Consider the following 25,454-nt stretch of genomic DNA (forward strand, 5'->3'; position numbering starts at 1 on the left):
GGGCAATTTGAGACAAGGTGGACAGCTAGTGGATTTGGACAACTGCCAGATGAGACAAAAAAGGAGCAATTTGCTGCGACATTCAATGGTAAAGCAATGAATTGGTTTATGCAGTATGGTATTGCACATTTTAACACTTATGATGAATTAAAGATTGCTTTCTTAAGTCGTTTTAAAAAAGAGAAAACACTAGAGGACATTTTGAAAAAGCTGAGAACAATGAAACAGAAAGATCTCATGGTTGAGGACTATTCACAGATGTTTAGAAACCTCAACAGAAGGCTAATAGAAAATCAAAGACCTACCTAAGAGCAATTGGAAGACTATTTCTGCAAAGTATGAAATAAGGAGTTGAGAATTGCAGTAGCTGGCAGGGACCAACTTGGTGGAGCAAATGATTTTAGCAATATGGTGGAAGCTGCCTACGAGCAGAGAGGACTTGGTACAGCATCAAAAGACAAAAAAGAAACGTCATTCAGATTCATAGACAGACACAGATAGTGAAGCAGATGAAGATACAGATGAGGAAGATGACTCATCAAAATATGATGAGGATGATGAGGAATACTCAAAGAAAAAGAAGAAAGACAAAACACAAAAGCTGAAAGAAAATTCCACATCAAAAAAGACAGCAGAAAAAATCTCGAAGTTGGAGAAGATGATTAAAGACCAGCTACAAAGCTTAAAGCCACCCCCACAACAACAAAAAGTTCCATGCAAATTCTACAAAAAGGACAATCACGACAAAGAAAGATGCTGGTACAACCCTAATTACAGAGGCATAGTACCACCTTACATTCAACATCAACATAATCAAGCACCAGCAATACCTACTAATCAAATAGCAGTGGCAAGACCACCACAACAAAGATATCAAAATGCAACTCCAAGGCGGCCAAATCAACAACCAAAGGCAAATGCAAGACCAAGTTTGCACCTACCATGGTATGGATGGCCATAGGCAAGGCCAACCGTGTGAGCTTTGGTGCAAGCACAGGGAAGAGAGAGGTATACCCATTATTCAATACGATGAAAGAAACAATCAAAATCATCAGCAACAGCCTCCACCAAGAGTACATATGGTCTATCTAGATCCATCCATCAAGAGTACAAACACAACAATCAACGCAATCAAAGAAATGTTCAGGCTTTGCCAGTTACAAGATCGAAGAATACAAAGCCACTACCTGGGCTAGGAGATGCGGCAAGGGAAATAGCTAGGCCAATGAACTGGCCAAATCAAACTGAGACAAGAAACAAAGAATTGCAACAAGTACTACGGAACAACACATCATAGGATGTCAAAAAAGAACAATGGAATAACAAAAACAAAGGGATAATGCAGTATCAACAGATTCGTTGACAACCGTCCGCCTGCACACCAACAACAATGCAATAATCATGCTACAAATTTACAATGCAATGGCAATCCATCAAGACAGTTTCTCGAGAAGATCCCACATTCACAAAATACTTACTCAAGTCAAAATGCCACTCCACAATAGAAAACAAACTTTCCGATCAGAACAGCGTAGAAGTTCCCAGAAATTAAAGACTATAGCTGAACAAACAGAACCACGGACTATGATCCGGGCCAAATCAACTCAAGGAAGTAAGGCTACTACTACAAGAGATTAAGAAATACACTAGCATGCAAAATGAGGACAACACACTCTTTTTCCAAGAGTTAATGGACTCCAAGGTACAAATTACTCTTGATCAACTACTGAACTTGGTTCGAGCTTTCAAACATCAAATTTGCAAGAGATTGCATCTAGAAGAATCACATCTAACACAAGCTCAAAAACCAAGTAATGATGAAGAGGAAATTCCCGATATTTACTCATTAATAGTGGAAGATGTGGACTACCAAGTACCACTCATTGATGTAGACTACAAAAGGCAAAGAATCCCAGAAGTACTAGTTGGTGGAGGCTCAGGTGTCAATATCCTCTTAGAAGATTTATTCAAAAAATTTTGCTGCAATGAATTGGTTCCAGCACCATTTCAGGTGAGGATGGCTGACCAAAGGAGAATTCAACCTCTTGGGATACTGAGAGGGCAGGAGATTACAATCATGGGACTCACATACACAGTCACATTTGTAGTACTCCAAATGGAGGAAAAAGATTATGCTTACTCAATGCTATTGGGTAGGCCATGGTTAAGAGCTACCAAGGTCAAGCAAGACTAGGGCTCAAAGAGAATAACTATCAGGAAAGGGAAAAAGAAAATTAAAATCAACCTATCCTCAAGAAGGTGTTTTCCAAGAAAAACACAGCCACTACAAGCAGAGGGAATCAATATGATTCTAGATTGTGATGAAGATGGAAGAAATTTTCCTCAGAAGGAACCCCACTATTTATCCTATTTTTGAGATTGATGTTATTACGATTATTGATCAATATATAGGTTCAAATCAGCAGATACCACATTTCGGCACAGATCCCCGACTGCTGCAGAACAAAACAAAATCAAAAACCAGTCGGATCAGGTTTTCACAGAAAAAAATACAACAGAAGACACTAATGCAAACAAACATGATATACTAGAGGAAATCACTTCTAAGTCAGTAGAGGAAGCAATCATGAAGGCAGCAATACAGTTTGAAGAACATATGCAAAAAATTGCCAAGGTCAACCAGGATGACTTGGAGGAAATGAACTTGGGCAACAATGACAACCCACAAACATTCATGGTAAGTTCAAATCTCTCACCACCTTTTAAAATGGCACTCAAAGAATTGCTAATGCAGTACAAATATATTTTTGCATGGCATTACACTGATATGAAAGGGGTAGATCCTAAATTCTGTCAACATAGAATCAATTTGAAGACTGATGCAGTACCAATCATACAAAGCAAATATAGAATGAATCCAAATTATGCCAAGCTGGTCAAAGAGGAGATTGACAAGCTATTAAGAGTTGGTTTCATATATCATCTGACACATGTCACATGGTTATCTCCTATTGTCATTGTTCCAAAGAAAAATGGGAAACTGAGAATCTGTATAGGCTATAGAAAGTTAAATGTAGCTACTATCACTGATCCATTCCCACTTCTATTTTGTGATTCATTACTTGATGCTGTAGCAGGACATGAAATTTACAGTTTTTTTGATGGTTTTAGTGGGTACAACCAAATCAGAATGGCTCAAAAGACAGAAATAAAACTGCTTTTGTCACAAAATGGGGTGTGTTTGCATCAAATGTGATGACTTTTGGACTGAAGAATGCCCCATCTACTTTTCAAAAATATATACAAGAGGTATTTGCAGAGTACCTCACATCCTTCAGGAAGGTATTTTTGGAAGATTTCTCAGTTTTTGGAAAAATGGTGGAACACTTAAATCACTTAGCATTATGCTTTGCTAGATGCAGATTTGCTGGTCTCATTTTAAATCCAACAAAGTGTGCTTTTGCTATTAGGAGAGGAATTCTACTAGGACATATATTCTCACAACAAGAAATGGAGATTGATCTTAACAAGGTTCTAGCAATTCAAAGTGCAAAAGCCACAAAAAACATCAAACAACTTCAAATTTCTAGGCCAAATCAAATGGCATTGCAGATTTCTAAGATACCTTGCAAATATTTGTTATCCTCTCACAAAGCTGACTAGAGTTACAGAACCATTCGTCTGGGGAAGATCTCAAGAAGATGCATTCAACATCTTGAAAAAGATGCTCATAGTGGCACCTATCCTACAACCCCTTGATTGGTCTCTTCCTTTTGAAGTATTTGTGGATGCTTCAGATTCAGCAGTTGGGGCAGTACTAATGCAACAGAAAACACCAAAATGGTTCTGACCTGTGTACTATGCAAGAAGGATCTTAACCAAACATGAAAGAAACTATGCAGTTACAGAAAGAGAGGCACTTGGTATGATTTATGCATTGCATAAGTTTAGACATTATTTACTGGCTAATAAGGTGAATTTTCATGTTGACTACCAAGATTTGATTTATTTGGTAAATAAACAGTAACTAACAGAAAGGCTTGCCAGATGGATGCTTTTGTTACAAGAGTTTGATTACACTATGGTGCATAGACCAAGAAAACAGCATGCCACAGCTGATTATTTGAGCAGACTCTAATCAGGAGAAGCTCCAACTAGCATCCCAGATGAACTCCCTGATGCAAGTATATTTATGGTAAGGATAGAAGAACCACCAAATTGGTATGACAAGATGTTATTTTTCCTTACTGATGGACTGATTCCAAAAACTTTGAATAGGGATCAAAGGAAAAAGTTAGTATTACAAAGCAGACCTTTCCTTATCATTGCAGGAGTACTGTATAGAAGAGGTATTGACCAGGTCATCAGACGTGTGTCCAAGACCATGAGCAAAAAGCTGTGTTAGCAAAGGCACATGGAGGGCCAATAGGAGGCCACTTCTCAGGTGATATCACGAGCAAGAAAGTCTTGCAGGCTGGATTATGATGGCTTGCAGTATTAAAAGATGCACACAATTATGCCAAATCATGCTTGTCATGTCAAAGGGATGGATAGTGACAGAATGCCACATCAGCCCATTCTTCCATTGGGACCTTTTCAAAAGTGGGGATTGGACATTATTAAACCAATCAAACCTCCAGCCAAATTCTCAGGTAATCAATATATTCTTGGTGCTACTGATTATTGCACTAAATGGGTTGAGGCTGTGGCATTGAAGACATGCAAAGCTACAATAGTTGCACATTTTTTGTATCACAATATTGTAACCAGATTTAGTGTTCCCATTGAGATTGTATCTGACAAAGGAACCCATTTCATTAACAAAACCATTAAAAAAATGACCAAGATGCAGCATATTACCCACAAGCCAATGGATTGGTAGAAAGCTCCAACAAGCTCATGAAAAAGGTTCACAGAAGAACAATTGCTAATAACCCGCAAGATTGGGATCAGCATTTAGATTCAGTGCTTTGGGCACTCACGACAACACACAAGGTGGGCACAAGGTTAACACCTTTCAGATTGGTGTATGGTTGTGAAGTAGTGGTACCCATGGAGTTTGTTGTAGGTAGTCTCAGAGTAGCAATTGACAACAAACTTTCACCAGAAGACTCCATCAATGCTAGATTGGAGCAACTTTTACAATTGGGATGAAGATAGATTGGCTAGCTCCATATAGTTGACATTAAGAAAATCTAACTCCGATCCGTTGCACACACGCCGCAAGTGTCTTTTTCACCTTTTTGGAGTACGACTGAGGTCTAACAACTTGTTTGCATGTTCAGTCCTGCATCCAATCCGCCCACCTCATTCTGACATCTATCCGACCATCGTGTCTGCCCCCTATCCGACCCTGGAGTCCGACTCCGATTCTCCACAAGCATCGCAACAAAATCCAACTACACTCCACCTATCCGACCTCACTTTGCCCTCATCCCGCCAATTCACAGAACACACTACACTAGCCACACCGACTCATCAACGCCCAGATGTACATAGCATCAATGGTACAAAAATCGACAAGGCAACTCACACAAACGATGCCCTCACCACGAGAAGGAGCATCACCGACCCACGCCCCCCATCATGCACACTCATATAAACAAGGAGGGATGGGAGGTGGATTATACACACATCCAATCACCGCTTCATACTGCTAGTCTAGCACATGCGAAACTCCCTGTGAATCTCTAGACAAGCCTAGTGAACGACGGCTTCTGCACTCAAGCTTTCCTTCAAATGGCTCCAAAATGTAGTTTGCACCTTACAACTCCCTATCCTTCCGAAACACAGGATTCGTCACTTGAGCTCCTTCACTGAGCTGCGAGATGGGTAGAAACAAAAAGTCCCTGACTCCCGCAAGAAAGAGTCCCCGAACAAGCCCAGACGGAAAGAAGGCAATTGTCATCATAGAGAATGAGGAGACTGAGTCCGATGATGAACCCCCCCCCCCAGCCACCGCTAAAGAAGCAGATTGTGATGGTCAGTTTTTTCACAAGCTTCAAGGTTTCTCTGGACCTCAACAAAAACCAAAAATGGAGATAGGCCTACTTTAGTATGCAAGTCTACCATAGACATCCTGGAAGGCCCTGCAAGATCCTCTCCCACAATATGAAGCGTTCCAGAAATCGAGAGGTATGTTGAGCAACAATCTCATGGTGACACCAGAGATTACCTCCGAGGTTTTTCAATTACCTTTTCTTAGGGAGGAAGTTGCCTACAAGAAAGATGTCGATAGTGAGATGTATAAAGAATTTGGACTGCCTGAAACACATAATAATTATTTCTTTGTGAGTAATGTACAAGATACAGGCCGCCGCCAACAACTGGCATGGTATTTAGAGAGAATGCAGCTGTTGGTGAAGCCCAACACAATGAGCCGAGATTCATATGCAGTACTTCATGCAATAGAAAAGGGCACATGAATCAGCTGGGCTCACCTATTGCATACACATCTCATGGGGGAGATAGCAAAGAAAGATTTGACTACATCAAATGCACATTCAAAGATTGCACCATTCATCACAGCTTTGTTTGAATTTGTAGCACAAAACAAGGAAGAAGTGCCAAACGTCATTATACAACACAGAGAAGATAGAAAAAAGCACATGCATGATAGAACAGAGCAAGACAACAAAGAATCATACAAATAAAGGCTGCAACAGTGCAAGATTTGCAAGCAGCTTAGTATTCGGAGGATGAGGCCTTACAAGCAGTATACAATAAGTCCTTGGCCGAAACACTACGGGACACGCCACTAGTAAAGGAGGAGATCCCCCCTCAACAAACACCACATAAATCTGCCAAAAAAAATCAAGCTTAATCAATGCGCTAAAGCACAGATGCCGAAGGAAACATGGCTCAAATCCTGAGGACGACGTGGCTCGTTTGTTCCTCAACTCACCTCCCAAGTCCCAATTTGAGAATTTGTCTCCAATCCGCAAGCTCAACTTGCTGGAAACTCTGTGAAGGACAAACCGGTATTCGCACCACACACAGAGGTGTCAACCATGCAAGCTGGTAATGCCTTGCTCGTACTCCAATATTATGTTGACCAACAATAGAGAGAACAAGCTACACTGCAGCAGCAAGTCAAACAGCTCCAGAAAGAAAAGGAGGCAGCATAGGAATTCATGATCAAGCATTCTAACTTGCAGCAACAGCTTGCCAGTACATAGGCCAAAATTACAGAACTTCAGGACGAATATGCAAGGTCCACAGAGCACAACAACAGACATATTGCAAAGCTGACAGCACAGGTCAAGGTACAGCAGGATTGCATGCCGACTATGACAGCATGGCTTCAAGAGATGAAAGATGAATTCTTTGTTCAACTCGACTGTATGGGAGCAAATCAAAATGACCTTCAAATCGAAAACCTTTTGTTATAGCAGCAACTTCATGCAGTCCAACATGTTGAACATCAACCCAAGGAAATGGCTGATGAGGTAGACAGCGTATTCCTTAGCAAATATGAATTTTCTAAGTTGAAAAATTAGCTGGTCTGGACATCCCAAGAGATGTGGAATACCTTGAAGGGTAGATTGTTTACTATAGCAAAACGACCATACGATGCTTTTGCATCGGTTGCATATGCCGCCATGGCTTATGAGCTAAGGGCAAAATCAAAGGATGCCCAGAAAAAGCAAATGCCATTGGAGTACCATCTCACAATCTTTGACACAGAGAAAGCATGAACTTCTGCAAATTTCAATGACCCTGCAGAATTCAAGACCCAGATTCCTAAGCTTAGAGCAGATTAGCAAGAGGAAGATGCTAGCACATAAGTGAAAGCTACCCCCAGCCACTCCAGGTGTGCCAGCCCCTACAGAACCAATGAACAACCCAAAGGAGTAGAAGCAACACCAGAGACTCAGGAACAGAAAGAAGAAACTGAGATTGTGGATCCAGTTATCACTCGGGGAACACTAATTGATTTCAATGCTTCACATACCTTCAAGGTGCACTTGAAGGAGTATTTTCAGTGAAGAAGGGTTTGTGTCCCCGACTTTTTGAGAAAAAGCCTCTCCACTGGAAGTGCCAGGTGTTGAAGGCATAGCCTCCACCCACGTGAACACTAATCATGGGATAGGTTAAATACACCTCTAAAAAGAGGGAGTTATTAAAACAAGGTAGTGGGATCATTTTGTAACTGTAGAGATAGTTGTAACTATCTCTAACAACACTCCTTAGTGGCATGATCCACCACATAAAATGTTTTTGACTAGGACTATTATTACATTAACTTATTGTTGCCTTATAACAGTCGGATTGATCGCGGAAACTTGTATTAGCTCCTGTTGAGAGTTTGAGTTGTTGAGTTGATGTATTCTCTGTCAAAACATAAAAAACAAGAAGCGTACTACCTTTTGCAAGATTTCCTCTCTGTCCTCTTTACATCTCGTGATAGTCTTTTATAGTCCATCTACTGTCTGACTATACTCCGACTGCTAGCACCTTGTTGTCAGGAGTGGAGATATGTTTGTGTTTTTCACTTGTCTGAAGACACTCTGAACAGAAAGGGTGGGGTATCATGTGACCCTTTCCCAATCATCAAAGAAATTGAGAGGAGGAGTGATGATTTGCCACGTTAGATTTGTTGAGGGATGATAGGCATCATTGAAGTGATCATGGTGTGACACATGGATTTTGGAGTGTGCCTTTGTAAAAAATGGTATGTGATGACATTGGATTCCATTTTAAAAGTATTCCCAATTGGAAAGAGGAGATTTAAATCTTTTGTGTGGGTTGATGGCTCTTATGGAAGAGACCCAACTCACACCTCATGCAAATTGTTAGAAGAAAATGATAGGTGGTCGAGAGGCCCTTCTAAGGGTTTTGTTCTAGGAGGAGATTTCAAAGATTGGTTACAAAAAATGACCTATAGTATGTTTTCATGGTAGGCAGTCTAGACCCAAGTTTTTTTTTTGTGAGCGCCACATGATAGATTCATAGATGTTGATCTTAAATGAAAAGCCAGCCTGCCGTTGAGCCACATTGTGCATATTAAATTTGGGTTATGTCCTTTTTTAGCTCCTGGCTTTTCTTATAGCATTCTATCCCTATTATTGCATAATAGTTAAGTTTTTCATGTTATGCTTTAGTTGTTCTAAGATCTAGATGTGAGGTTGTCAAATGGTGGAGATTGCATAGGCAGGCTTATCATGCTATGTTTTAGATGTTATAAGCTCTGCATAGGGAGGTTGTCATATGGTGGAGATTGCATAAGCAGGCTTATCATGCTATGTTTCAAATGTTGTAAGCTTTGGGTAGGGAGGTTGTCATATGGTGGAGATTGCATAGGTAGGCTTATCATGCTATGTTTTTGACGTTATAAGCTTTGGACAGGGAGGTTGTCAAATGGTGGAGATTGCATAGGTAGGCTTGACAATGATTAATAACACAAGGAGGTAGCCCTAGTAAGCATGGCTTTGTTCATCAAGTAAATATAACTATAAGTTTATATTGGAATTTTGCAACCTTCATCACTGTTTGTGATATAAAGATCTTAATATTCTCTAGGAGACTATGTCTAGTTCATCTCTGAATGTGCATGTAAGTAGGTGATTGCCTTGAAGCCTTATATTCTTCATGAGCTCATGATGGTGTTTTCAACACATAGTTGCTCAATGGACCTTAACAAGGCTACACCTTAAGAAAGTTGTAACGCTTTAAAATATGATAAGATATGTGAAATGTGACGTTGTAGTTGCATAATTCCATGAGTTTTTATCTATCGGTAGCATATATCTCATTAGTGAAATCTATCACTTTTCTCCTAGATGTCTTTTTTGCTCACTTGGTTATCAAAGCTCTAATGGAGTGTCAAGCTTAGATTTCCTTGTAGAAATCAAGGCTATACCTTAATAGGCTTTAAAATACGATAAGATACGTGAATGTGACATGGTAATTGCATAATTCCATGAGCTTTTATTTGTTCGTAGCATATCTCTCAACAGTGAAATCTATCACTTTTCTCCTAGATGTCTTTCTTGCTCACTTACAATCAAGGAGTTCCTAATAACTTATGTTAGCTAGCAGCATGTGAGGCGTTGTATCAGTGACCCTCCCAAGATCTTAATCCCACATCAAATTGTATTGATTGATATGGCACGCCGTCCAGGCTTTCCATAGGAAGTTGGCAGTCCTTGTGAAGATCTTTTGTGAAAATGTATACCAACAATCTTTGTGGGAAAAAGAAACAAAAGTTAGGAAAAAAGATCGTAGCTCAAGCTTTGTTTCCCTCCGTGTACCAGGTCATAGGAAGTTACTCCTGTAAAAAGAATGCCAATTAATAGCCCCCTATATATTGCCTTGTTCCAAACCCATGGCATCTTGCAATAGGCTTGATGGGCATACATTTAGGTCTCATCCCTACGTTGCCTACCAACCCTGGTTAACTTGCTATAGTGGTAAAAAAAGCTAAGATTTTACCTCTGTTAGGGACTACCTAATATGAATTTTAGGGTATATGCAATTTAGTTGACTACCTTATAAGGTTTTACCTTTCTTAGGGACTACCTAATAGTTGTAAGAAGTGATAACTTACAAAAACAAGTTGAACCACTTTCAAGTGGCCTGCCGTGAAGAGGAAAAGATGGAGAAAAAGTTGGAATGATATTAAGTGGCCAAGAAAAAAGGGGACCAAAATAGAAACAAGAGAGAAAGGGGGAAGAACAAGGTGAATGATATATATCTATCATTCATTAGGCCTGCGTGTGGGTGAGTGAAATGCTTAAGAGAGAGCATAACTTTGGAGGCATGAAAAGGAAAGAGTGTATAAAGAGTAGTAATAGGAAATTCTCACCCGAACAAATAGAAATAATCAGGATTTTTAGCTTTGCAAGACTCGAACCGTTGCTAAGGCTACCCACATGGCATGCCAAAAAGTGGAGCCTAAACAAATCACAAAAAAGCTAGAAATATTTCAAAAATTAGTGAATTTTAGCTTCTTAAGACCAAAAAAGTCAATATAGGCTACCTTAAGGCAGGCCAATGATATTCTCTAGCTTTGGAAAGTACGTGGGAGGGAGGGGGGGTGTGTTTGTGTTAGGGAGGATGAGTATGTTAGCGTTGGTGTTTTTGTGGGAAAAATGTTAGTGTTTTGGCGTTGAAGAAGCGACAACGTATGGTGTGGCTTTGGAAGGTGTGTTTTGAAAAAGAAGGGGACAGATTGTTGCTATATTTGTTTTTAGTGAAAGCTAGTTCGCAACTACTTTGAAGAAGAAGAAGAAGAGGAGGAGGAAGAAGAAGAAGAGAGGCATGGCCGGCTTGTATGGATCGCGTGGTTCCCCTCCCCCTTCGTCCTCCCCCTTCCCCCTCCGCATCCTCTACTTCCTCACCCTCCTCCCCCTCGCCCTCGCCGCTTTTGCCTTCGCATTGCAGTGGCGTGGCGAGCTCAACGATCCCGCCTCCATCAGCCGCTGGAGCGGCGACGATTCCAAATTGCCCGGTGCCTCCGGCAGCTCGCCCACTAATGGGCATTCCGTCACCAGCACCGACTGCTCCGATCATTTGCACCGTAGCACCTCGCCCACTTTCCCTTACCATCCGGGCTGGCAGTACCGCATTCTCAACGACCCTCACCCCAAGGTTCGCATTCCCTCATCACATCCCTGCTCATTGCTGTATTGCTGGGCTTCAAAGTTGGTCTCTTCTTTATCAGAACCGGGCAAACGTTAAGAAACTAGACCATTCGATTTGTTTCATTGTTGCAATTTGTGAGTTTTCGCTCAGTTTTGATCGTAATTCAGAATTTGAACTCGTTCTGAATGACGATCTTGACGGCGGATGACGAAACATCGCTCCGATCTATTCAAAACAGCTAGAAATGTTTTGGGTCATCAACGACGTGGAATACATATTGATTGCTAGATTAGGGAACTTCCAAACGGCTCGGACTTTGTAAAGTGTAGGAAATGCTACCACTATTGCTATAATGTTCTGTGATCTCACGCCCCAATCGATCCATCTATATGCCAAACGATTACGTGATCGCTTTCGAACTCTCAGAGCCTCCTCTGTCAAAGTTCGATCTATTGATGCGCAAAGTACGCGTGTACATCAGAAGACAACGTGACGCCAGTCAGCGATTTCTGAACCCGTTGCGAAAATAATAGGCAAACATTCGGTCTGCGTCCTTGCGTGCAACTTGACTAATTCATGGGAACGGGGGGCGATGGTGGAGGCTGGCTAGTAACAAGCTGGTTAGCGGCTCGAATAGCCGATTGGATTTCCGCTTAATTGGTACATTGGTCCAATAATGATGTGTCTAACAGTCGCTGGTACCATGATCATGGTGATGGTACGCCGCCGAATTACTGCGTATTGCATGTGGTAGAGGTGTGCCGTGAGGGCTATTAGGTTGATAGTCAAAGGTAGCCTTTATTAGAAGGTTGGTCTTGTGGCAAGGCTGCTTAAAGGTCAAGGTGATATGGCCAAGATGGAATGAACTCTTAGAAAAGCTTATAGGAAAAGGAACGTCCTCTTAAGTTTCTTATAAGGACATTTCTATGGCGTGCTCTCTTAAGGAGAATAGAAGCAATGCAGCTTCTTACATTGTCTCAAATGTTCTATCTTGTGTTATGGGGTTCTATCGATGGAAAACCTACATCGTGATGCTCTCATTTTGGTGTTTAGGGCCAAGTGAATAATATCTCTTGGCTTGATTTGCTAGGAGACAGGGACAGAGGTTGCTTGCTGAAGCCAACACTTCCCAGTGCAAGAATGTATAGAAATGTAGCCCAATTAACACACAATGGTAAAATCATCTTGCTCCTTTACGTTGTGCACACAATTGTATATAGAGTTAGTTACAGACACAGATCTTGTACAGTATACTGTAGAGTAATACAGCAAAACACGTGCTCCAAGATAGACAAAATCTGATACAAAAGCGTGCTCAGTGTGCCACTATCTACCCCCTAAGGAACTGCCTAGATGTGGACCCCTGGCACCTTCAGAGCTGTCTTCTACCTCCTCCTCACACCTTCAATCTTCTGTCAGCCTGCATGCTCACCAAGAGCTTCAGGGGGTTGCCTTTAGTGGTGCCTTTCTGAGCGCTGCTTCTCTTCCTGATGAAGCCCTATAGACTGAGTGCTCGTCACAATCCTTGGATCTCCCTGCTGCTGGAACTGAGGCAATGCTGAGGCACCTATGGATGATCGATGGCCTCCCTGTTGCTCTGCAATGCAGCCAATTGCGAGGCGCTGTTAATGATTGCCAAGGCCCCAATGGGGGGGCTTATGCCCTACTGATCTGGCTGGCCCATCGTAAGGTATACCCGATCTCACCCACAGATTGGGCCGACCAAGTCTGTCGCTGCCGACCAGTCTGCAGCTCTCAGCTGCCTGGACTGCCACATGGCAGGTGCCGACAGGACTGGCCACGTAGTGCACAGCCTGAGCTGCTGACTGCAGGCTGCCGACTAATCTGTGCAATCTGTGAATGTCCACCTGTACTGTCGACCAGACTTGCAGTCTGATGACCTTGTACTTGGGCCTATGAATAGCCCCTAAGGACTGCTGCTCCTGATGCTGCACGTGTTGCAGCCATGCACCTGCTCAGTCATCTGTATATGCTGCTGCTGGCGAGCCATTAGCCTGTGAATGGCCCTATACCTCCTGTTTTTTGCGGCCGTATGGATGCTGTACTGCTTCGCTGCCCTCTGCATGCCCTGCTGCAGCAGCTCCGTACACGGCCAACATGGCAGCCGCCATGTTTAGTCAGATCTACCCACATGGGTCCCAAAATTCTACTACAGGTTACACTCCCCCATGTCCTCCTCATTTGGGGGCTCAGTTGACCTCTAACCTCCAATGCCCCCTCGCAACAACCTAACTTTGTGCCAACACTCACATGTCGATGCAACTGCCCATCAGCTTCCATAGAGAAGCCCTCAAAGAACAAGTGGGAAGATGTCGACGATCTTTGGTCCTTGAACCTGCAGCTCCTTTTCCTTCAGGTCTAGCCGAACCAAGGTAAGCCACGCCGGACCATAGGTACACCGTACAAGTACCAGGCCATGGTACCATGATTCTCGATCACGAACATGCCAGTGTATTTGAGCAATGCTTGTACAAACATTCAGTTCATCTAGGTGTCTCCCTTAGAATCTAAGGGCAGCCTGGTTCTTGCCACCATGCTCCTAGGGTCTGTTTCAACCTGTCGTCACTCTAGCAACCTCCGTAACCGAGTAACCTGTGGCTGATCTACATAGATCCCAATCACCAATTACATACCGGCCACAAGCTCTAAATGAGCCCAGACCTGAGTAACCCACCAACAAAACAATATACTCTCTTGATCTGTTGATGTTCCCGTCTCCACCATAAAAGCCTCAATAGGTGCACCTTCTTTCGCTTCTTGTATCGTGCAACTGGGCCCGGAAGAAACCTCTGAAACACTTTTCCCTATCAGCAAATCATGCTCCTCGAATCAATCATTACCATCCTTGATAGAAGTCATGCAGCAAGCATGGATGGCCTTTGCAACAAGACTTCCCCCTCTGTCTACCAGGAAAGCTTTCACCCTCCATTTTCTCAACACTTGAGAAACACAAGGCAAACACTTTGCCCAATACATGTGACTAAAGGCCACAGAAGCTCAAGAGGAAGGTTGATGAAGAGGCTTCAAAATGGAGTCCAAAAGAGCCCAAACGGGGCTGTAAAAGGCCCTAAGAAGGGGCTGTGAAGAGCTGTCCTTCTTGCCTTTTTTTTTTTGGGGGGGGGGGGGGGTTTACTTAAGTCACCTAGGACAGTTAGGACTCTAACCTAAAGACTGCTGAGACACTTAGGACCACTAAGACATTTTTGGTTAGTATAACTCAACCCTAATAAAACTTAGCTCAAATCGGGTTTCCTTGACCACTAACCTAACCCCTTAATTAAACCCCAATTACCTAACCGACCCAACTAACTAAACCTGACCTATCTAACCAAACCTGAACCTAACCTAACAGACTAACCCTAGTTAGGAACTTGGACTAAGGTCTAAGGTAGGGAAGAAAAAAAAGAAAGGTGGCGCGACGAGGGCAGCGGGGTGGCTTCACGACGGGCTGCGGGCGGTGTCGCGGGAGAGGTCAACTGCAGGGGTTGACGATTTGATGAGCAGCTAGCAGGTGAAGGCCTCACATACGACCTGGGATCCTTGACGAGCAGCTTGTGGGTGAAGACTTCACGTATGATCTTTGAAGGCATCAACGCAGCTTGCGGGTCAATCGGTCGAACTAGATAGCGAGAGAGGCAGGATCACAAACGGAAGAGCTGGTTCGTGGTTCTTGACCGGTTGCTGATTCGAAAGTAGATGCAGGAGGGCTTGCTGTCGTTTAGGCGTTGCTTGGAGCGTCAGCACTGATCATCAGGATTGGACCGTGTCTGCTGCATGCACTGGTGGCTTCTGCAATTGCACTTGGATGAAAGCTTGTGGCTATGCCCTTCAATTTTCACAGTTGGACAAGCAGCTGAACGATTGAAGGGTGAAAGGGAAGCGCAAAGGTGCTAGAAAAGGGTGCTCTGATACCAATGCAGAGAAGGGGGTAGGGACAGATTTGGAGAAAGGGTGCTCTGATACCAATGTAGTGAAGGGGGTAGGGACAGATTTGGAGAAAGGGGATAGAGGAGCAGAAGGGAGAGAGAGAGAGGGGAAGAGGAGAGGAAAGGGTAGGAGAGAGAGAATGAGGTAGGAGAGAGGGAGAGATTGAGAGGGAGTAGGAAAGAGAGGGAGACATTGATTCGAAAGTAGATGTACGAACGTCAGCACTGATCGTCAGGATTGGACCGTGTCTGCTGCATGCACTGGTGGCTTCTGCAATTGCACTTGGATGAAAGCTTGTGGATGTGCCCTTCAATTTTCACAGTTGGACAGCAGCTCAATGACTGAAGGGTGAAAGGGAAGCACAAAAGTGCCAGAAAAGGGTGCTCTGATACCAATGTAGAGAACGGGGTAGGGACAGATTTGGAGAAAGGGGATAGAGGAGCAGAAGGGAGAGAGAGAGAGGGGAAGAGGGAGAGGAAACAGTAGGAGAGAGAGAATGAGGTAGGAAAGAGAGGGAGAGATTGAGAGGGAGTAGGGAAGAGAGAGAGAGAGTGAGTGAGCGTAGACAGGAAGGAGGAAGGGAGAGTAGATAGGATTAGATGTCACATCAAAAAGTGCCCAAGTACATGAGAGGATGGTACTTATATAGTACCCCCTTAGCTATTTAGACCTCTCTATCTAGCAAACACCCTCAAATACTAATTATCCTAACCCCCACTAACTTGACCCACTTTTGGCCTTCATTACAATGTGGTACATAGACGCGATCTTGATAATACAGAAGGTCGTCCGTATAAGAATAGGATGAGAAGATCTTCTGTTCGGAAGTAGAAGGTTGATCTTTCGAAAGAACTTGTACTGCTGTGCTGAAGTCTTTATCATTGAGATACTTCCCTTTGAACGAGTTCGGAACATCCACAGAGAATGTAGAGATTACCATAGTTGATGCTAGAGTTAACCTGCTAAGAGCATCTGCAACTACATTGCGTAGTTCGAGAATGTACTCAATGGTCATGTGAAAGTTGGCCAGAAACTCAACCCAGCGTGCTTGACGAGCGTTCATTACTGGCTGAGTAAAGATATACTTTAGACAGTGATGGTCTATCTTTACCACCGAGTCGGCTTCCATGAGAGAATGTTTCCAAGAGTGGTAAGCATGTACAATGGCAAGAAACTCCTTATCATAAACCGGGTATCTGGTTTGGATATCCGAATGTTTATGGTTGTCAAAAGCAACAACTTTGCCTTCTTGCATAAAGACTGCTTCTGTAGCGATGTCGGAAGCGTCGGTCATGACTTCAAATGGAAGGTTTGGGTCAGCAATAGCCATAACAGGTGTGGTAGTGAGTACTTGATTGAGTTGTTGGAAACTATACTTTGTTTTGGGAAGCCACTAGAAAGCTGCCGTGCTTTTCAATAATTTGGACATTGGAGCTGCAATCTTGGAAAACTGGTAGACCTTTTTATGGTAGAAGTTTGTCAATCCGAGAAAAGAGTGGATACCATGAACGCTCTTAGGAGTAGGCTAGTTTTTGATTACCTCGACCTTCTTGGGATCCATAGAGATGCCTTGGGCTGAAATAACATGTCCCAAATATTCGAGTTGGGTTTTGAAGAACTCACTCTTCTCAACATTGATGTTGAGAGAATTTGCGTGGAGAACTTCAAAAACTTGGTGAAGATGTTGTTTGTGCTCACGTAAGGATCTACTAAAAACAAGGATGCCATCGAGGTAAATGATGACGAACTTATCCAGGAAAGGGCCAAGGCCTGACGATGTCGTTTATTAGTGTCATGAATGTGGCCGGGGCATTGTTTAACCCAAAAGGCATGATCAAATATTCATAGTGTCCGTACTTTGTTCGAAAAGTTGTCTTGTACTCATCGCCTTCTCATATGCAGATTTGATGATAACCTGAACGAAGATCAATCTTTGAAAATTGTGTTGCGTGCAGAAGTTGATCGAAAAGGTCATCAATGCGAGGCAATGGATACTTGTTTTTGATAGCGAGCTTGTTGAGGGCTCGGTAGTCAATGTAGAGGCGCATTGACTTATTCTTTTTTTCCACAAGTAGCACAAGAGATCCGAAAGGGTTGCTACTAGGCCGAATGTGACCTTTGTCGAGTAGTTCGGTCACCTGTCTTTGGATTTTTTCATTTTGAGTGTAAGAAACCCGATAAGGAGGTTTCGATGGTGGATTACTACCGGGAATAAGTTCGATTGGATGATCCACTGGTCGTCGAGTTGGTAACTGCTTTGGCAATTTCTGTGGGAAAATATCCAGGTAAGGTTGGAAAAAGAGTTAGTTGAGGTACTCAGGAGGATCCTTTGTCGGTGTCTCCTCAACTGCCGTAGCCAACAAAAGTGCAGTCTTTACTTGACGTTTACAAACCCACTTCTTTACTTGTAAGGTGGAGGCAACTGGAGTTGAAGGAGAGTTCCTAGAACCAGTTAGCTCGATAAGTTTTCCCTGGTGGACAAACTGGATAGTATGGCTGCGAAAACCAATTGATGGATCATAGTCGTAGAGCCATTGTCGTCCGAGGATGACATCGTATCGGGAAAGAGGCATGATGTGAAAATTCAACTTGTTTGTATAATGTTGGATGCACAAGAAGGTAGCTCCATTAGCGAGTTCGATCTAATAGTCCATGGGACTAGGACTGGTGGTCAACCGAAGTCTTTCGACAATAGAACTAGCTAGGAAATTATGAGAGCAGCCACTGTTGATGAGGATAGTGACTGTTGTTCCACGAATCGATCCTTGGATGCAAAGAACTTGAGTGGCCAGGGAAGGTTCGGGGTTGCTGGCATGGCTCATGTGGATGGTATTTGCCATTTGAACAGCTTTGCCTTTCTTGTCTTACGCAGGAGTAGCATCTTCTGCCTGGGAAGTGCTAGGTTCCATATTGGAATTTTGCTTGGGTCGCTTTGGGCAATTGAACCGAACCATCTATGGTCGTCAGTGCAGATGGTACAAAGTCGTTTTGTGATGGAGCTGTCCTTTTGTGATGGAGCTGTTCTTCTTGTCAGAGGCTACACCTTTGTGTTGCTGATGACTGTCATGACTTTGTTGAGAGGAAGAGGCACGATCCTTAGAGGAGTGCTTCTGTTGGGATCCAACATACGATTTCTGAGACTTGTTGGGATCTTGAGATTGTCGATGACCTTGATTACCCGAGTTTTTTCTGAACTTTGAGTTATCTTGAGGGCGAGTACCCTTGGCCAAAGTAGAGTTCTGTGATTTGTTAGAACTCTGCTTCCCTGTGTTTAGGAAATCTGTAATGCGCTCTACATAAGCAATAGCGCCAGGAGTGGTGGCGATGTCTGCTTTGAGGACATTAATGCATAACGAGGGATTTAGGCGTGAGATGAAAGCATGGAGGCAATCATCATCAGTCAAATCATCGATCTCCAGCAAGCGTGCTTGGAAGTCCACATTGGCAAGTATGAACTGTTGCACAAGCGTAAAAAAACACTATCCTAAGTGTGTTATTCCAACAAGTACTTATCAGATTGGCGCGCCACATTGCATGCAACTCAATACCACCTAGGTTGAGGTGCGTGCAAAGTATTGTGCCCATCGGATATGCTTTGCATGGTCGGTCACGCATTATATATTGTTTTCCCCCTAGTGTTATGCACAACCGTAAACAAACGCGCTCCCAGGTGTGTTATCTGAACAAGTACTTATGGGATGGGTGCGCCACTTTGCATGCAAGTAAATATCATCTAGGTTGAGGCGCGTGCAAAGTATTGTGTCCATTTGATATGCTTTGCATGGTCGATTCTCGCATTAAACACCGTTTTTGCCATAGTGTGATGCACATCCATCAAAAAACACGCTCCTAGGTGTGTTATCCAAACAAGTACTTATCAGAATGGTGCGCCACTTTGTACCCAAGTCAATACCATCTAGGTTGAGACGCGTGCAAAGTATTGTGTCCATTGGATATTTGCACGCTCGATCACGCGTTATACATCGTTTTCCTACTAGTGTTATGCACCACTGTCAAAAAACGCGCTCCCAGGTGTATTATCTGAACAAGTACTTATGGGATGGGCGTGCCACTTTGCATGCAGGTCAATACCACCTGAATAGAGGCCTGTGCAAAGTATTGTGCCCATCAGATGTGATTTGCATGGTCGACCAAGCATTAAACACTGTTTTTGCCTCAGTGTGATTCACATCCGGAAAAAAACATGCTTCTAGGTGTGTTATTCCAACAAGTACTTATTGGATTGGCGCCCCACATTGCATGCAACTCAATAGCACCTAGGTTGAGGTGTGTGCAAAGTATTGTGCCCATTGGATATGCTTTGCATGGTCGATCACGCATTATATACTATTTTTTCCCTAGTGTTATGCACAATTGTCAAAAAAACGCTCCCAGGTGTGTTATCTGAACAAGTACTTATGGGATGGGTGCGCCACTTTGCATGCAAGTAAATACCACCTAAGTTGAGACGCGTGTAAAGTATTGTGCCTATTTGATATGCTTTGCATGGTTGATCAAGCATCAAACACTGTTTTTGGCTCAGTGTGATTAACATCCGGAAAAAAACACGCTCCTAAGTGTGTTATCCGCGAACAAGTACTTATCGGATGGGTGCGCCACATTGCGTGCAACTCAATACCGCCTAGGTTGAGGTGTGTGGAAAGTATTATGCCTATCGGATATGCTATGCATGGTCGATCATGCATTATACACCGTTTTTTTCCTAGTGTTATGCACAACTGTCAAAAAACACACTCCCAAGTGTGTTATTTGAAAACGTACTTATGGGATGGGTGCGCTACTTTGCATGCCAGTAAATACCACCCAGGTTGAGGTGCTACAGAGCACGTGTTCAAAACGTTTCCAAGTTAACACACTTTTGCCGTCCTTTAAGCGTCGTTGCTACCAACGAAAAGCTGTATCTTTGAGGAGGGAGGCTGCCAAGGCAATCTTCTTGCCTTCAGTGAGGTTGACAGTGTCAAAGTACATGCGCATTTTAGCGAGCCACTGGTCAACTATTCGGCGATTTCCTTGACTAGTGTAGGCTTCCGCTAGTTTTATGTCAAGTCTTTTAGTTTTGGAAGCTTGAAGTAAGCGGTAGAGGACACAAAGTTCAACGTTTTCTACCTTTGGTGGAATCGGGTCCACATAGTCGTCGGGTGGCATCACGTCATCCTTTGTATGTGTGTTACTGCGACTCGCGAGAATCTTGGAGTTGCTGGACTTTGTGGACCAGATCGAAAATGCTATCTTGAAGTTGAGAAATTTGAAGTTGAAGTAATGCTTCGCCATGTATATTTACTTCATGGGTCTTTTTTGGATTAGAGTCGCTTATCTCCGGAGAGGTTAGACGCAAGCGGTTCGACATATCTGAGGTCCTTGTGAGAAGAGCATGAGACTGTGCTCTAGTTTGTACCATTCCTAGAGGAAGATCCGGGCTGCTTCCTGAGATTGCTCGTGTTGGATGGGGCAGGCGAGGCACGATGGAACCACCCGTGGAAATCTAGCAAAGGTCGTCCTGAAGGAGGTAACATTGGTGATGCCAAAATTGGTGTTACTGTTCGTGAGAGGACAGTAATTGGTTGCAGAGTACATGGATCTGAGCTGGCAAAGGAGGTCCTGAAGGAGGCAACACTGGTGATGCCAAAATTGGTGTTACTGCTCGTGAGAGGACAGTAGTTGGTTGCAGAGTACACGGATCTGAGAAAGGGTAAGGAGCTGCTGTTGGAAGAGGAGGATATCCAGGAAAAGGAGTGCCTTCAGAGTGTAAATATTGTCTTGGGGAAGGTGAAACTTGCTCAGGTGGATATCTGTGAGCTGAAGGAGGTGGAGAGTACCTTGGAGATGCTGAAACTGAGGGGTAAAAGTCTCTCCAAAGATGGACAGCAAACTCGTGTGGAATATCGGGTTCTGGGTATTTACATGTCTTGTGAAACTCAACCTGGACTATGCTGAGGAAGTAGTGTAATTGAGGTGCCTCCCGCAGAAGATATAGGATGTGGTCCAAGTCACTGGAAGGGCACGTGACACAAAAGACCCACGATGCAAAGGCTCCAAAGTGGGCTGGTTGCGCAATTTGAACACGGTATTGAGTGATAGGTGATGCCTTGACGTATCCTTGAAGGGATATCAGGGGTGTTATCAGGGGTTTCCATTTCTGAATGAGGGGATGTTCATTTGCTGTAATGTTTGAAAAGGGAAAACAGCAAATATGTGTTGAGAGAACGTCCTCAAAGAAGGAAGGAAATAGGCCACCTAGCACCAACGAATGATTGTCAGTTTGCTGCTGAAAATAGTGTACCAGCAGTGGCTTTGGGCTGGAAAGGGTACAGCATCAATTGCAATTTGAAGGAGGTCCTGATGTCGAGGTTGGTTGAAGACAAATTTCAGGCTCCCAAAGTTAAAATTAGGGTTTGCTGTAGCAGGGGTCGAATCAGTGACCAAACAGTCCGGTTGTGGGCAGATATGTCGCCAGCAATAGCACGATCAACCAGTTGCGGCTCGATCTATTTGTAGAGGCAAGGTCTTTTGGAAGAGAGGGACTGGCTGAGGTGATTTGCAGGAAAGGAAAAATGGGCGAATTTTCTGGCACCAACATCTTGTTTGCAGAATCCAGGCAGCAAAGGTGACAATAGAAGCTCCAAAGGGGATCTGTTCGAAAGAAGAGGTCTTGTAGGCAGGTATGCAAAGGAGTCGGCTGATGCAGGCAATCGAGATCTGTGCAAGATGGAGGCCTGACAAAGGGTACGGCTTCCTACAAGAAGATGGCACAATCACGTACGACAGAAAATAGGCGGAGCAGATCGCGTTTTGATTTTTTTTTGCGATTGAGGTGCCTATTGCTGGGTGGTGGTTACCAATAATTAAAATGTGGGTTCTATGAACCCTTGGGTAGTCTAGGATTAGGCCTTGGGTGAAAGGCTGGTTGGCCCTCTAGGTACCTTTTTATAAGTGGGTGCTTGGTGTCAAAGGGTGTGCCTATTCTAAGGGGTATGACCCTTGGAATAGGTGTACCTTTTCATGAAGGGTGTATCCTTGTTTTAAAGAGGGGTGTCCCCACAAGAAAAGGTGTGTCTTTTTCACGGTGTGTCCCTTGGGTGAGGAGTCAAAAACTCTTCATCAAAAGGTGCCTCCAACGGTGAAAAAGGTACGTCCCTTGGATTTGGGACAGCCCAAGCACATCAAAAGACACGATCTTTGTCGTGTCCATTCACATCAACTATTGAGGTGAGGGAAATGGAGAGGCCACTGATGACTTAGGTGAGGTAGGTGCTAAAAATTTTTACGCTCATTCTCTCCATCTCTTCCATGCACAACGTACGTGGATCTCCTTCTAGTGGAAGTAGAGGTATCATATAGGCTAGAAGGTGGGGGGCATTTCCTACAGGCAGGACTGAAATTTGCTCTGATACCAATGTAAGAAATCCTAGATTTACTATATTTAGAAATGTGCTAAGGAACAGAAAGGAGACTGAAATAGGAGAGAACAAGGAATATTTGTATTGCTTTAGTGTCTGTAGTGTGTCATCCATACAGTTGGGCCTCTCTTATATAGAGAGTGGAGTCACACATGAAAAGGTGTGTACTCCAAAGTGTATGTTTATGAAGAGGTGTGTACCCCTTGTGAAGGGTGTGACCCTTGATGAGAGGGTACATTACAATGGTAGTGTCTCTTTAATAGAATGTGTCTCTTGTGAAGGGTTGTGCCTCATAGGAAGTGTCCCGTTGAAAAAGGGCATACCCTTCCACAAGTGTCCATTCATCAAACCATCCATAAGTCTAAGATATAGAGAAAGGAATACGTCACAGATCGTGACACTTTTTTTTTTGGGTGAAATCTTTGATTGATTATATTATATGAGTAACAACCTCAAAATAAGGTGCTACAATTACATCAACTGAAAGTTTCAGTATATGCTAAAAAGACCTCATGATCTATGTAGTGGGTCTGCAAGCAAGCAAAGAAAGATTGCTGCAGAGAACGCGTAAAAAAGCCAAACAGAGAGAGAGTAGGATCACCAAAGACTCTATAATTCCTATATGTCCACAAAGTCCATAGTGCCCAGTAGCGAACCCAAACGAAGAAAAGATGAAACTCCGGTCTGGATGGATGAAACCCAAATAGCCAGAAGAACTTTCCAAACGGAACAGATGGGAATCTCGCTCGTAGGTGCTGTTGAAGCAGATAAAAAAACTCACGAGAGCACGGGCAATGCCAAAACAAGTGAGGCACAGTCTCTGAAGAAGCAGAACATCTGTGGCAAAGTGCAGGAGCAATGTGTCGATGAGCTAATAGCTGTCTAGATGGAAACACTCCCAAAAGAACTCGCCAAAAGAAAACCTGTTGCCGAAGCAATACTTTATAGGCCCGAAGTTGCTGTAATCTTTTCCTCCACCACTTGGCTGTGCGATGCATTCGCCAAACAGAATCACCTCTCTCTGAAACCCAAGGTTGAGGCAAAAGGATTTTATACAATGCAGGTACAGTAATCTGAGATAGCCTCAAAGGACGAGAAGAGGACCCTGGAGAAGTCAAAGTCCAATCTTCCAGCCGGTCCTGGAGTTCCAAAGGAGAAATCGAAACAAAAGGCGAAATCATAGAAGTAATTTGTCGCCACAAAGGACGATAATGAGAGCCCAATCCATATGTAGTGGCTGCTAGAGAAAAGGGGAGCACAGTACTAGCATCATCTATAACATCAGCAATCGAGGTGATGCCTTTAAACGAGACAAAGTAGGAATGTCGAGGCTCATGTAAAGCCAAGGGAGACTGAAAGACTTTTGACCAGTGAATGCTTTCAGCTCTCAAAGAATTCCCAAGCAAAGATTGCCGTCCATTCCATTCCAGATGAGAAAGAACATGCTTTCAGTCAAGAAGCAAGCGGGAGACAAAAGGGCAGCCAGGCAAAGTGCCATCAGTGCAGCCAAAAAAGAAATCCCATTGATCGAGTTGCCAATGACCAAACGTAGAAATACTGATATGAGTGACCAGAGTCCTAATCATAAGAGCCCAAGGCTGATCACCGTGCAGAAATTGCAGCAACATTTTTCCCGTGTGGGCAAGAATATGCACATGAATATCCGTGATGTTCAATCAACCATGCATCTTGGGAGAAAAAATGTGATGCATCGAAAGCAGCCTGAGACTTTTTCTGCCATGTTTGGATCGCCAGAAGATTTCCATAAAGACAGACATGAAAGATGTAAGATCTGCCTTAGTAAAATTGAATGATCTTGTAAATGAATGGCATGAGCGTGATTGGTCTCCAATCACCACAAGTGAATCAACCACCATTTCGGCAATGATCTTGTAAATGACTGGCATGAGTGTGATTGGTCTCCAATCATTGTACGGACAAAACTGTACGGATTTTTTCTGGCTGTACGGACAAAATCGTAAGGATTTTTGACAGTACGATTTTTTTTTTCCCGAATTTTCTGACAGCAAAACTGTACGGATTTTTCCTGGTCCAAACTCCAAAGCTCACATAGTTTGCGAGATGAAATCCTATTGAACTGTATCAAAGGATTTTGCAATATCTACCTGCAAGAGTAGAACATCCTGCTGCGTGTATTGGCATATTCAATCCCAATATAAGCATTGGCAATGCTATTTGTAATATGGCGACGTGGAACAAAGCCATATTTGGAGGGATGCAACCTATCATGCAAATAACCTTTAATCCGATCAACCACCATTTTGGCAATGATCTTGTAAATGAATGGCATGAGGGTGATTGGCCTCCAATCACCAAGTGAATCAACCACCATTTTGGCAATGATCTTGTAAATGACTGGCATGCGTGATTGGCCTCCAATAACTGTACGGACAAAACTGTACGGATTTTTCCTGGCTGTACGGACTAAATCGTATGGATTTTTGACAGTACGATTTTTTTTTCCCCTCGAATTTTCTGACGGCAAAACTGTACGGATTTTCCCCGACTGTGCGAACAAAA

The 25,454-nt window shown here is 43.3% G+C and overlaps 1 protein-coding gene across 1 annotated transcript in view; it reads left to right on the forward strand.

Annotated features, from left to right (window-relative positions):
- The first annotated feature begins 11,117 nt into the window (after positions 1-11,117).
- Positions 11,118-25,454, forward strand: part of LOC147906344 (glycosyltransferase-like At2g41451) — a 73,456-nt gene continuing 59,119 nt past the window's right edge. Inside the window, exon 1 of the mRNA XM_087384269.1 lies at positions 11,118-11,553. Coding sequence (XP_087240395.1) covers positions 11,224-11,553 — 330 coding nt within the window. The 5' untranslated portion in view covers positions 11,118-11,223. The remainder of the gene's footprint in view (positions 11,554-25,454) is intronic.

Source organism: Dipteris shenzhenensis, chromosome 1, assembly GCF_047967505.1.
Source record: "Dipteris shenzhenensis isolate YYH24624 ecotype China chromosome 1, Dip_SZ_1.0, whole genome shotgun sequence".
Taxonomy (NCBI): Eukaryota; Viridiplantae; Streptophyta; class Polypodiopsida; order Gleicheniales; family Dipteridaceae; genus Dipteris; species Dipteris shenzhenensis.